The sequence below is a fragment of the Annulohypoxylon truncatum genome, assembly GCF_022578515.1.
Source record: "Annulohypoxylon truncatum strain CBS 140777 unplaced genomic scaffold F4807scaffold_8, whole genome shotgun sequence".
In the NCBI taxonomy this organism is placed as follows: domain Eukaryota; kingdom Fungi; phylum Ascomycota; class Sordariomycetes; order Xylariales; family Hypoxylaceae; genus Annulohypoxylon; species Annulohypoxylon truncatum.
The window spans coordinates 949,708-961,437 of NW_025953794.1; the positions used below are offsets into that span (position 1 = coordinate 949,708).

At 46.1% G+C, this 11,730-nt stretch overlaps 3 protein-coding genes across 3 annotated transcripts; 1 reads left to right on the forward strand and 2 right to left on the reverse strand.

Annotated features, from left to right (window-relative positions):
• The first annotated feature begins 3,413 nt into the window (after window positions 1-3,413).
• On the forward strand, window positions 3,414-6,187 carry F4807DRAFT_417462 (uncharacterized protein). The gene is made up of 4 exons (XM_047997239.1): window positions 3,414-3,630; window positions 3,687-4,879; window positions 4,939-5,159; window positions 5,215-6,187. The coding sequence occupies exons 2-4, from the start codon at window positions 3,799-3,801 to the stop codon at window positions 5,947-5,949; spliced, it is 2,037 nt and encodes a 678-aa protein (XP_047856590.1). The 5' UTR covers window positions 3,414-3,630; window positions 3,687-3,798; the 3' UTR covers window positions 5,950-6,187.
• Window positions 6,188-6,233: 46 nt separating this feature from the next.
• Window positions 6,234-8,314, reverse strand: F4807DRAFT_458272 (fungal-specific transcription factor domain-containing protein; the record flags this gene model as incomplete). Its single annotated transcript, XM_048001179.1, has 5 exons — window positions 6,234-7,221; window positions 7,277-7,723; window positions 7,786-8,025; window positions 8,086-8,192; window positions 8,243-8,314. 5 exons carry the CDS (start codon window positions 8,312-8,314, stop codon window positions 6,234-6,236), a joined length of 1,854 nt encoding a protein of 617 aa, XP_047856591.1.
• Window positions 8,315-9,563: 1,249 nt separating this feature from the next.
• On the reverse strand, window positions 9,564-10,178 carry F4807DRAFT_472851 (uncharacterized protein; the record flags this gene model as incomplete). The annotated part of the gene is made up of 2 exons (XM_048003049.1): window positions 9,564-9,632; window positions 9,684-10,178. The coding sequence occupies 2 exons, from the start codon at window positions 10,176-10,178 to the stop codon at window positions 9,564-9,566; spliced, it is 564 nt and encodes a 187-aa protein (XP_047856592.1).
• Between the last annotated feature and the right edge of the window lie 1,552 nt (window positions 10,179-11,730).

The following is an 11,730-nucleotide window of genomic DNA, read 5'->3' on the forward strand; positions in this document are numbered from 1 at the left end:
TCCGAGATCGCAATAATTGCTGGGGTCCGTTCTGATTAGTGCCCAGCTTGTTCCCCAAATCGACGTAATGCGGAGAACTTGGGGACGCATTCAGCATTTGTTACCTACCACGGAAGGTGGGGAAGGACGCCGAGAATTCCTTTCGTTCGGAAATTGCGTCCCGAACTCGACCTCAGTCATCCCCCCTGAGCCCCTGGATTGTGGGTCACCTATTGGAAATACCGTCCGAGACGCACCTCGCACTAACCACCGGTCTGCTATTCCTAAGTATGACCTCGTCCTCGTATTTTTGGTCCTGCTTTTCGAAGATGTCTAAGCTGGGTACACCGATAAAACGTGTTGAAAAGCCTTCTCCCTGTCCGCGTTGGTCACCGGATTGACTAGGTCTCGGGCGAAGAACAGCATTGAAGGATAATAGGTTCTGGAGCGCATGCATCCAAGCGCCGATCAGTTTTTCGCCATCACGAGGACGAATATAATCAAGGTCTGGTATGACGCGGATTGGGAAATCGACCTGCACGGATCGGTACGACGCTCCGTCCTGCCCCTTTTCTACGGGAAATGCCAGAATATGTTCAAGTTCTTAATTTCTTAGTAAGCATGCCATTAATTACCTAAGGAAAGAGGGTAAAATCGAGGGCAATGCTTGGGGTAAAGAAAGAACAAAAAGACGTGGATGGTCGGCTGCAACGCCAACTGCGATAGATATTAGGCCTGCGCTTTGATGCCATGGCAAATGTATCGGCCTTTACTCACCATAGGTGGCGAGAAAACATCGAATTTCTGTAAGAAATCCTGTTCGAGTCCCCTAAATCAGCCATACCGCCAAAGAATGAAGGTCTTCCATAATTCCTCCATGATGAGACAGTTGCCGTCTCTCAATGCTTTTTCAGATAGAGTCACGTTGTCCATATCTTGACGAGAAGACAGTGCGTCATCTGCAGAACCAGTAAGCCACGCCTTAAATTTCTGAGAATCATGGGGTGTTTTCTTTACCATTCCGTTCCACTACTGTTGAAGACTCTCGACACGTCGCCTCTTTTATCGGAAGAGATCTACCCCGAGAAACTTGTAAGACGACGTGAGTAGAGTTAGGGTCAGGGCCCAGTCCCAGCAAGGGTTTTGGCTTGGCCATGCTCTCTCTATAAACAGCTCTATGATAGGTCTTCTATGTTCTCGCCAATGACATAACAATACCGAGCTGATAGAGTCAAAAGGCCGTCACAAGCGGCAGCTTTGTCATGGATTATAGGTAAACGAGCACAAGGTTATCTAGACGGAGATACCTTATGATGGTCGTTATCGAAACTCGTCAACCAACTGTCCAAAGGAACGAAGGCTGGCAATCCTACCTTCAAGCACATCGCTCTACATCAAGAAGCTGTCGCTTTATACTCCAGATGCCAGAGTTGCTTAACATAATATTCGGCTTTTTGAATTTTGCGGCGAGATTTTGAAGGAAATTGCTTGTTCAACGGTCTTTTCTGTGCCTTGGTCTAATGGACTAGAAGTAACCTTGTCACCTGGTACTTCAACTTCGGGATGGTCCATACGGGATACCTAGTCTTGTAGCCATTCTGCTTCGGAATTGCAGTGGCATATGCTATAAGGCAGTTTATGGCCTATAAAGAGCATGACAGCAGGGGCTGCTATGGAGTAATCCACATGATAAAAGGGGACCGATCGATACTAGAAGAATATACCATTAGATCTTAAAAATCGGGTTTCGTCAAATTATTCGGGGTCTTCTGGGTTGTAGTGCATGACGTACTTCCATGTGGTTACCCCTATCATAGGTACCCATGACGACTGGAGAACCATCTTGAATACCATCATGTTGGTTACATGGGCCGAAAAATAGGTTACGAAGGGTGAGGACCGTGGAATTAATATCCTCTGGCTGTAGTTTCTATTGCGCTGGACCTGCGACTCGGGCGGCTTATCTATGTCGTGACGGTCGGTCTGTTGAGGTCACCACTTCTCAAATTCCAAAGCTGCTTACAGTGGCACCATTTATGTTCGATTGCATGTTCCATCCATCAGGCCATCCGGCAATCCCAATTCATACGTCGTAATTGTATTCGCAAGTAGCAATGGGGCAACGCGGGAACCATTTCCCGAAATCAAACATCATAGGCTTCTAACATACGGTCTTAAGTTCTGATCCACCACGACATCATCGATATTTATGTAGTCGTGGCACAGAATGAGATACCATTCTACACTTAGAGGTCAGAAGGCACCCTTTATATATTGGCCAAGAAGCACCCTTGTTGAGCGCGCTTAGGTCGCCACGTGCTGTGACCCCTGATAGTAAGCTAGACTTTGTGTACATCAAGAAGCCAATGGTATGGAACGTACATGGTTCGATACCGATCTTGCCTTGTGCTAGATATGTTAGTAAGGCTCTACTCTTTAGTGCCTGCTTGACTACTAGCTAGGGGGGTTGTGATGGAGTGGGGCCCTTAGTTATTAGCTTGGTCTTGAGTGAGAGATAGTTACAAGAGGCTTGCGGGTAGTTGTATTCAGAAATAGGTAGTTGGTTATAAAGAGTGAAGGCTAATTATAAATATGTAGGTATAGGTATATAAAGCCTTTTCTACTAGTTCCCCCCTAAGAAGATGAACGAGGTGATACCAGGTACCTAGGTAATAACCTTGATTATAATTTCATATACGTACCTATCCTAACAGCGAACTCCGTTACTTTATTTTTCACCCTGTGAAAATCACATACCTAGCTATATCCTACGGTATACCACCACCTACTAAACACTTGCAAAAACACTATTTTACCGATCCGGTGATGTATATGACTAAGCTACCACCTTTTTTACATCCATATCCAATACTTCTAGCCTTGCTCCTCATAAAAACATTCCAATTTCACGTAATTTAATTTCTATTGTTAATTGATATTTCACCGTTTGTTACGGATCAGCCTTATCATCTGTAATATCGCGAGGCTGTCCGACTTGCGATTCTCGTCTTTTGGTGGTTGTCTGGCTCAATTGGCAGGTGATAGCTTCCACCCGCAAGTCTTTGTCCCTGTTGTGACACCGTTCATTCCACAATGTCAAATTCTTTTGAGGCTAAGTTGGGGGTAGGGTTAGGGTCAAACCCTAACCCTCAGCCCCGCTGCTGAATTATGTAGGTGCCTACAAAAATAACTAACCATCCCCTTACATCAAAAATGGCACTAACAGGCAAGATTCTAAGTTGCTACGGTACGTAGTATGGTCCATAATTGCCTTTTGAAGGTGAACGAGGTAAATATCGACGTATAATAAGCATGAAGTTAAGTACTTATCCTCGGATTTAAACTGCGACTCTGTCCCCTTAAATGAATAGGAATAGAAATATAGTATGAGGTATCCCTTGCATGTTCTGATGTTTAACTATTGGAGTTATTAGGTCATGGAGCGAAATGCGGTCCTCAAAGCGAATTTCGGCCGAAACGCGAATCTCGGTTGGGTCAGCCACAGCATATTTTCAACTGGATAGCACGGAGAGCATGGCTCTGTCCGGTCGCCGAGCCAAGCGAATGGTACAGAGAGGCTGTGTGCAATGCGAGGTTCGGATGTTTTAATCTATCAGTTGGTTACCATTGGTGACGTCGCTGCGGAAATTGGTCAGAAACTCGGACATCTCGAACAACGCCGCGCCCCTTATGACAACAATAAGTAGTGAGACCCACCGATCTTTTCTTAACATTTCAAATCAACTTCCAAGGTTACCATCTTACCTCAACAAATAATTAGAAATAATTCTTTCAGATCTATCCTATAAAATTTTCAACATGCCTATTGCAATCAGCAGTACGACCAGCGACGCTGACGCTTCGTCAACTCCTTTATGTCACATCATCACCCCTGTAGGCATGCTCGGCTATGGGCTCAAGGAGGACGAGACTACTGCCGCACTGAGATTCTACGTCGCAACTGGCATACCGACAGCCATGATTCTAGACTCTGGCTCGACAGACAGCGGACCTGACAGACTTGCTCAGGGAAAGATGGGCTCCCCGCGGACATCGTATGTCCGGGATCTGAGAAAGCTGCTCAAGCTCGTCCACCAGTTTCACGTTCCCTTGATTTTCAGCTCTGCGGGTGGAGACGGGATTGATGAGCACGTCCGAGAGATAGTGGAAGTCGTTGAAGAAATCGCAGCCGAGAAGGGAAATGACGGGTATTCTTTCAAAACTGTGGCCATCTTCTCCAACATCGACAAGGCGGTCGTCAGGGAGCGCTTGAACGCAGGTGCAGTAAGCGGATGCGGCGCTTGCGTCCCGCCGTTGACCGAAGAGGATATCGAAGCATCGTCGCGCGTTGTCGCGCAAATGGGACCAGAGCCCTTTATTGATGCGATGAAAGCGAACCCTGATTTCGACGTTATCGTCGGCGGTCGAGCGTACGACCCGGCGCCTTACGTTGCTTACTGCTCGTATTTATCCGGAATAAACTTGAACGACTGGAGTTCGCCCGAAGTCAAACGTCAATTCGGCGGATTCACGCACATGGGAAAGATCCTAGAGTGCGGAGGAACTTGCGCCGAACCGAAATCCCATGGTGCTATCTCGACGGTCTTCAGAGACGGAGGGTTCACCATATCACCCTTGACGCCAACGGCCCGTTGCACGCCAGTATCGGTAGCCGCGCACACTATGTACGAGAAATCACGACCCGATATCCTTCATGGACCGGGCGGGTACTTCGACTTAAACGCCGCCACCTATGAACAGCTTCCGGATCAGAGATCGATTAGAGTAAAGGGGAGCGTTTTCCATTTCTCGAAAGAGAGTGGTCTTCCTTATCAAGTAAAGCTCGAGGCCGGTAGTATAATCGGTTACCGATCAATGTTCATGGGTAGCTTCCGAGACCGTAAGCTTCCTGATAAGTTCTGTTAACCTCGATGAATGTAAATGCTAATGTTGAAGCAGCAATCCTGATCAAGGAGCTAGACTCGCTAATCGATGTCGTGAAAGGCTATGCTGCTGATCAGCATAGTCAGGTTTCGGAGAAATGGGAGCTCGACTTCCATGTATATGGAAAGCAAGAGTCTGCAACGCCATCGCCAGAGATATTTATCATTGGCGAAGCGTTAGCTCCATCTCAGGAACTAGCAACCAGTATAGCGGCCACCGCCAGAATTGCAGTAATTGTAAGTTTCAGGGATATATATAACCCGCCATGGCACAGATGCTAACTATTAGAAGCACGGAAGCTATCCAGGACAGAAGGCTACTTCAGGAAACTTTGCATTCGGTATCGGCGGGAAGCATATTATCGAATTAGGACCATGCTCAAAGTTCTCCATGTACCATCTCATGGACCTTGAAGACGGCGAGGAGGGCTTGTCACTAGATGATGCCCTTGAAGTTCCTACCTACAAAGAAGTAAACGGAAATGGCGTCCCTAAGCAACGAAAGCGATTGTTCACACAATCTGTCTCCATGATAGGCAAGGGAGATAGATCTTTGAAAACGCTTCTCATACCCACTGCCAATGGACATACCAATGGCTCGACGTCGAATGGTGTACATAACGCGACCGTTACCACTTCCATAAGCAACGGTGCAAAGGCGAATGGGCGCACGAAGCCCGTCTCTCTCGGCGATCTTGCCAAAGTAGTTCGGTCGAAGAACGCAGGGCCGTACGAAATCACCTTCGACTTGATATTCGAATCCAGGGATACGTATATGAGAGTAAAGGAGTCAGGACTGCTATCCACAAAGACAATAGCAAGTGCTTATAACTTGGCCGAGAGCGACATCGTCTGGTGCGGATTCTTTGATCCGGCGCAAGCGTTTAAGGCCACGATCCCGCGCATCAGGGCCGGTAAGCGTACACCAGGGGGAAGTTTCATGGAGAATGATGTCCACGGTTCCCAGCAGCATCTTGCGCTGGTAAATTTGAAGCTACCAGAAGAATTAGTCGCGACCCTTGTCTAGGGTTGTAGAGGGCATTGGGGATCTTGTATTTTGTACGTCTATATCTGTAATTTAGTTAACCATTATGAACTTCGTGCTTTGTCTTTCGAATTTCTATTACCTCACATGTCCTGGACGTTGTGCAGACGGAAGTATTGCAAATTGTCTCAAGGTGGTATTTAGTGGGGCGCTAAGAAAAGGGGAAGCCATAAAATTGGTGGAGACCACTGATAATTGCCTTGTCTTGTCTATGTACGTACTCATGATTTATGTTCTCTATATTCTCTATATACAATGACACATCATTATAACCCTTGACTTGGATGATATTGTGGAGTATCCGCAGACATGTTATAAACATCCCACGTAGGATCGCCCCAAAACATGTTCGCAAAGGCAAGATCTGACTGCCATGGCTCCACTAACTGAGAACTTGCGTCAAAGATGTCCGCTTGCGGGATACTACTAGGTCCCGGTAAGCTGTCGGTTGTACTTGAGGCCTCAGGTTCCGGAATTTCAATAGGAAAGCCTCGCATTTCACGAGCGGCACCGATTCCATCCAGTAAGATAGATATCCCCATTCTGCCGGTAACATTTGTTTTGCTCGTATCCGGAGGAGCAGGTGCTTGCTTGCAAAGCGTTTCGAAGAGACTTGCAACTCTGTCATATTCATCTCGGTGCTTAGTCGTTGCGGATTTAAAAATCGTATGTGACATGATCACATGGTTCGCAGCCAGTTGTTGTTCCTCGGCGCTACTATTTCCATTGTTCAGACCGAAGTATCTGAGAAGGAATATCGTCGCGAAAGCAAGGGCCCTAAAGTAGTTCTTGGGTAAAGTCCTTTCGCGTTCTATCGTAGTCATAGTTTGGGACTTATCCGGCGTCTCCTGAAACCGCAAATTGGCCAAGTGAATAATGCGAAGAGAAGTCGCTAGGCCTAATTTCAGGAGTATGTCCCTAGAACTAGCACCGGGTCGGGACCTTGTTATAACCATGGTGTAAACGTGCATTTTGACGACCATAACCGTGTAATCAGTCATGCTTGTCCACCCGTCAGGATATGTAAGTTTAAGCGTGTCGAGCTCGCCATCAAGGAGCTGGGTGACAGAAGAGTCGACCACCCCATCGTTTGAGTTATGCGCAAGAACATTGCTAAACCCTGCCATGATAAGAAGCACCCTGATCTGAAGAGCGAATTCCCTTGGGATGCTGTGTTCGCTGAGAATTGCGCGAACGGACGCGAGATCGGAAGGGGAGTTGATCAACGGCGGAAGACCGAGGTGCATACTGAGACTGCGCAAGGCTCTTAGCAAATGAGGTGCCATAAGGGGTACACGGAATGGCTCACGATGTACTGACGTAGAAGCAGCCGAGCCATGTATTCGACCTCTCACGAGAGCTACCGGATATATTGCCGACACTATATAGTGAAGGAGTAATCCCGGACTTTGGATTTGATCGATGAAGACTCATATACAGAGCAGCATTTACAGCGACCCCACAATATAGCCAACTTGGATCATCTTGTTGGTGCGACACGGGCATTGGCCATACGCAGAGGAACAAAAACGCCTGAATCTTGCTCAGTGGCATCGGTGCGATCAGAGCCTCAGCCCTTAACAATGCCATATACGGTTCATGGAGTCGGTTGAACAGATTTTCATCTGATGGTAAAGGCGCACGGAAAGCAACGATGATGATAATTGTCCAGAATAGAAAACGATGAGAATGGTAAATATTTTTGAGTGATATGGGTCCTATTATAGGAATATGTGGGTGAAAGAGTTCGGTGAATCTTTCGTATGGCGAACCAATCAGCTAAAGGGGATCTTCTTTTTAAATTATGTAGGTACTCACAGCTTGAATATCTCGATTACCGATTGCTTGTCTATTGCGACACCGCCAAGCTCGAAAGTTTCCAGGCCTAGTAGCTCGAAATCTTCTAGTAGAATAGCAGCAGATGGGTGCGATGTGTTGCAGGATGAGTCCTGCGAACGAGTAGAGTCCGGGTCCGGACTCGTAGTGGAGCCCGCACGAGAAGTTGACATCTTCTGATCACGAAGTTCTCGTAATTCCCTTGACATAGCTTCAAGACGTCTGTTTTTATAAATCAGTTACTAGGTCAAGGGTTTACGTAGTGGAAGTTTAGAAACGCACTTTCGAGCTGGTGTTCTTCGAAAGGACGGGTCAACCGTGCAAGTTAACTTTCTTGCCTGACACCTGGAACAGGGATTTGGGAACATGTCCTTGGAATCGCATCGAAGCTAGCGAAGCGTTAGTAAAGATCCAATATGCGAGAACCGGATATCTTTACCTTCGACTGTTTGCATTCCGTGCACGTCTTGACGGGACGTACGCCGGGCCAACTCGGTGCGCTTGATGCCATCGGAAATAGACGTCTAACCCTCGCGTATGAATATACTTGTGTTTTCTCCTCCGCAAATAATTATTTTCGAAATCTAATTTGGCTTCCACAAAAGTCATATAGATCATACACGGACGCACGGTCTTCGGTAGTTGATTGATGGCAGTTGGGCGAATGACGGGATGGTGTGAAATATTAATAAGACATCAATTAGAAATGCACACACCTACAGTTTATGTGCCAAGGATTAGGTAACTATACTGAGTTATGATTCGCTGCGTACGGCCCCCGTCTCGTCCTATCAAGGGTGCTCATGTTAGGTAATTGACGAATTGAGCAATATGGTAACGGTACTGGTATAATGTCGGTCGGCTTTTAGAAGAGGGAGCAAAAAAGCCCGACTCTTAATTTCTCATATTCCGGCATAGGCCACGATAGGCTAACCCCCGCAAGAGAACATAGGCTCAAGATACGACGCCAGTGGCGGAGTATCACCCCAGCGGCCTTCAGTCAGGGGATGCTGCTTAAGTGTATCCATAGGGCCTAAGCGTCAACAAGCCTGCAAGCCAAAATCCCCGGTTATAGTCCCCGTATAAATCAGCCTTATCATCCTATTCTATGACGCGTAACTCTTGGCTCTTCTTACACTGCCTCTCTGTCCTCTAGGCTGCTATTTTATAAAGGCCATGGACGAATAAGATCCGACGAAGCCACGTTTTATAGCTCGGCACCCCATAGGGGAAAAATCAATTAACATGTGAAATCAATCTAACCCCAGTTTTGTCTCGCCCCAACATCACTCCTTATGTCCATCACTAGTGCAAAATCCTTCAACATTTATAGCAACCATGAACGCGCTATATCCGATCTGCGCCAATATTTAATGTTCGATAAAGCTCAACCGTCAAATAGCTTCACCGATGCATCAGCACCAGCCACGTTAAGATGCAACTAAATGATAGTTCGTCGCTTGTTTCAATCAATACGTGGATTAAAATATATCAATTACGAACAAGACTATGGCTCAAAGTATCTACCGTTCTTTTGCTTAACCTACTATATACATGATATGAACCCCCTTTTCAAATTTAAACGCGTATGATTACTAAGCCACTCGATGTGAGCTCCACATAAAAAAGGGGTAATACTACGCAGCTCCTTGTTAAGAATTCGAAGCAGTTCCATTAAAAAATAACTTTTGTTACACCGTATCCGACAAAAATAACTCAACTAAATTCCAGTAAACGCCGTAAAGAGCTCGATTAGGCACCTACACCTTCGTGTTTCTGTATGAATAGGCGTGACGAACATCTAAAGTGTCTCCTCCACTCTGTGTACCCTATCATGGTAGATTAGTACCAGAACGCGACAGGGTTCTTTAGGTACTTACACTGTTGGTAGCGTACGAGGTCGAGTAATATTGCGTATAAAGAGCGCAGTATTGGCCAATGGGTTGACCATTCTTGTATAGCAAGTACGTCGTGAAGAAACGACAAATCTGAGGTTGACCTCGACTAGGAGGATGGGATAGGTTATTCTGATTTTGGGAATCACAGGACGCGGCACAGAGGGCTGGGTCGAAATAAGTGTTCGTGAATATCTTCGATCCAATGTAAGTACCTGTCCCGGGACCGGCACCGGGAGGAGCTGTGCTGCTAGTGGTAGGAGAAGAAGAGGTAGTGCTGCTCGTGGAAACTGTTGTAGTTGCACTTCCCGTAGACGAAGTGGTGCTGCCTATAGATGAAGTAGAGGTTGCACTGTTAGAAGATGTGGTGGCGGTTGTAGTTATAGATGGTTCGCCCGTATCAGATCCCGGAACGTCAATCGTATTATTGCCAGTTGCTTCACCATCATATCCCGGTACTGGGGGAATGGCATTTTTCATATATCCGTTTGATCCCGCGATGACGACATGAAAACCAGCTATGTACTGCCCCGTATTACTGGCAGTCTCTGCTGAGATCAGGCCGCCCCAAAAAACACATTTAATTGTGGTAGTCGAAGGTGGGTTTGTGCAATTTGGTCCTGGTTCAACCGAGGGATCCCTCTCGAAGAAGATATTGAAACCTTGGCATCCACGCCAGACTGTGCTACACAGGGTAGCACAGCTTTGGGTGTCGTATGAATCAATGGCATTGAAGCCAAGGTATCCGTAAGACTCGCTCCTCGAGTGTAAGTTCACATACGTTTGATTGTAACCAGAGGGCGTCAAAGCTTGGGTAGCATTGGTTGAAAAGGTCCTATAGTTAAGGAAACTACCATCAGTGTCACGGTTCGGCACTGGTCCAGCTCCGCTGGGAAGAGGCTGACAAGCCGTCTGACGTGCTGTTACATATCGACGTTTGACCGGCGCCGTTCCCACGGGCAAGGGGCTTGCTGTAGCAGATGCCGTAGCTTTACTCAGATCGTATGTAGTTGAATCTGCGGTAGGTCCAATAGGTATAGAAGCGTTAGTGGGCGTTGGAGCAGAATCAACAAGCGAAGTATCAATGCCTTGACGTGGTTGAATCACAGGCGAAGCCGTGATTACGACTATAAAGGCATGGACGACTGTAGTAGACAACTTCATACTGCCAGAGGAAAGAATTTATTGATTATATTTTCTGAGAGCCCTAGATAGAGAATACCTAGTTTCACAGGAGAGAGTACAATGAATTAATACGAACTTTGTGCTTTGACGAGCGATATGTCCAAGAGAACCTTTCGCGGCAACGTCACATTATCATGTAATATATAAATACATACTTAGGTAGTCTCAGCAAATTCAATCTAGTACTGTTGTACTTCATGATTACAATAATTATATTCATAATTGCATCTCTCATCACTCTGATCATAGCCTTACTTCAAAATTTCTCTTGGCTCCCACTACTAAGCTTCCCCGAGTCATTCACCAAGATAGGTGGTACCTACCTACCAGCCCTACCAACGGGACTAAATATCTAGGCCATCTTTCTAGCTTCAAGAAGAGATACTATGTTCTACCATTTACCACCAAGATCCCTACAGCATTGGTAGGAATTATACCTACTTAAGCGCAAAAATTGTTAGTTCACTATACGGTCACCTCACATAGGTTAGGTTCTATGCAAACTAGCCCGTGGTTTTACGGAGATAGTGGGTTGTCGAATTGTCTAGACTCTGCTTGGAGAAACATAGCACATATTATATGTTCTCTAAATAAGTAGTTGGACACTTAGATACCAATAATGATACTAGAAATTGAACTTAAAAGAGATAATACGTGTTCTCGTTTCTAACTATCCCAGCCGCCTACATGCTAGGTGCTAGGAAGATTACCTAGGAAGCTATCACTTGGCATAATTAAATTTAATATGTGCTTTAAGTAGGTACTTAATCTACTAGGCACGAATTTCTTCTACAAGCCATAGCTTGGGCATTTCAATTCTCATCTCCTACGACAAGAACTATCGTCA

Coding starts and splice junctions, on each gene's coding strand:
- F4807DRAFT_417462 (XM_047997239.1), top strand. CDS start 3,799: ATGCCTATTGCAATCAGCAGTACGACCAGCGACGCTGACGCTTCGTCA. Junction 4,880..4,938: donor CATGGGTAGCTTCCGAGACC/GTAAGCTTCCTG, acceptor ATGTTGAAGCAG/CAATCCTGATCAAGGAGCTA. Junction 5,160..5,214: donor CCGCCAGAATTGCAGTAATT/GTAAGTTTCAGG, acceptor AACTATTAGAAG/CACGGAAGCTATCCAGGACA.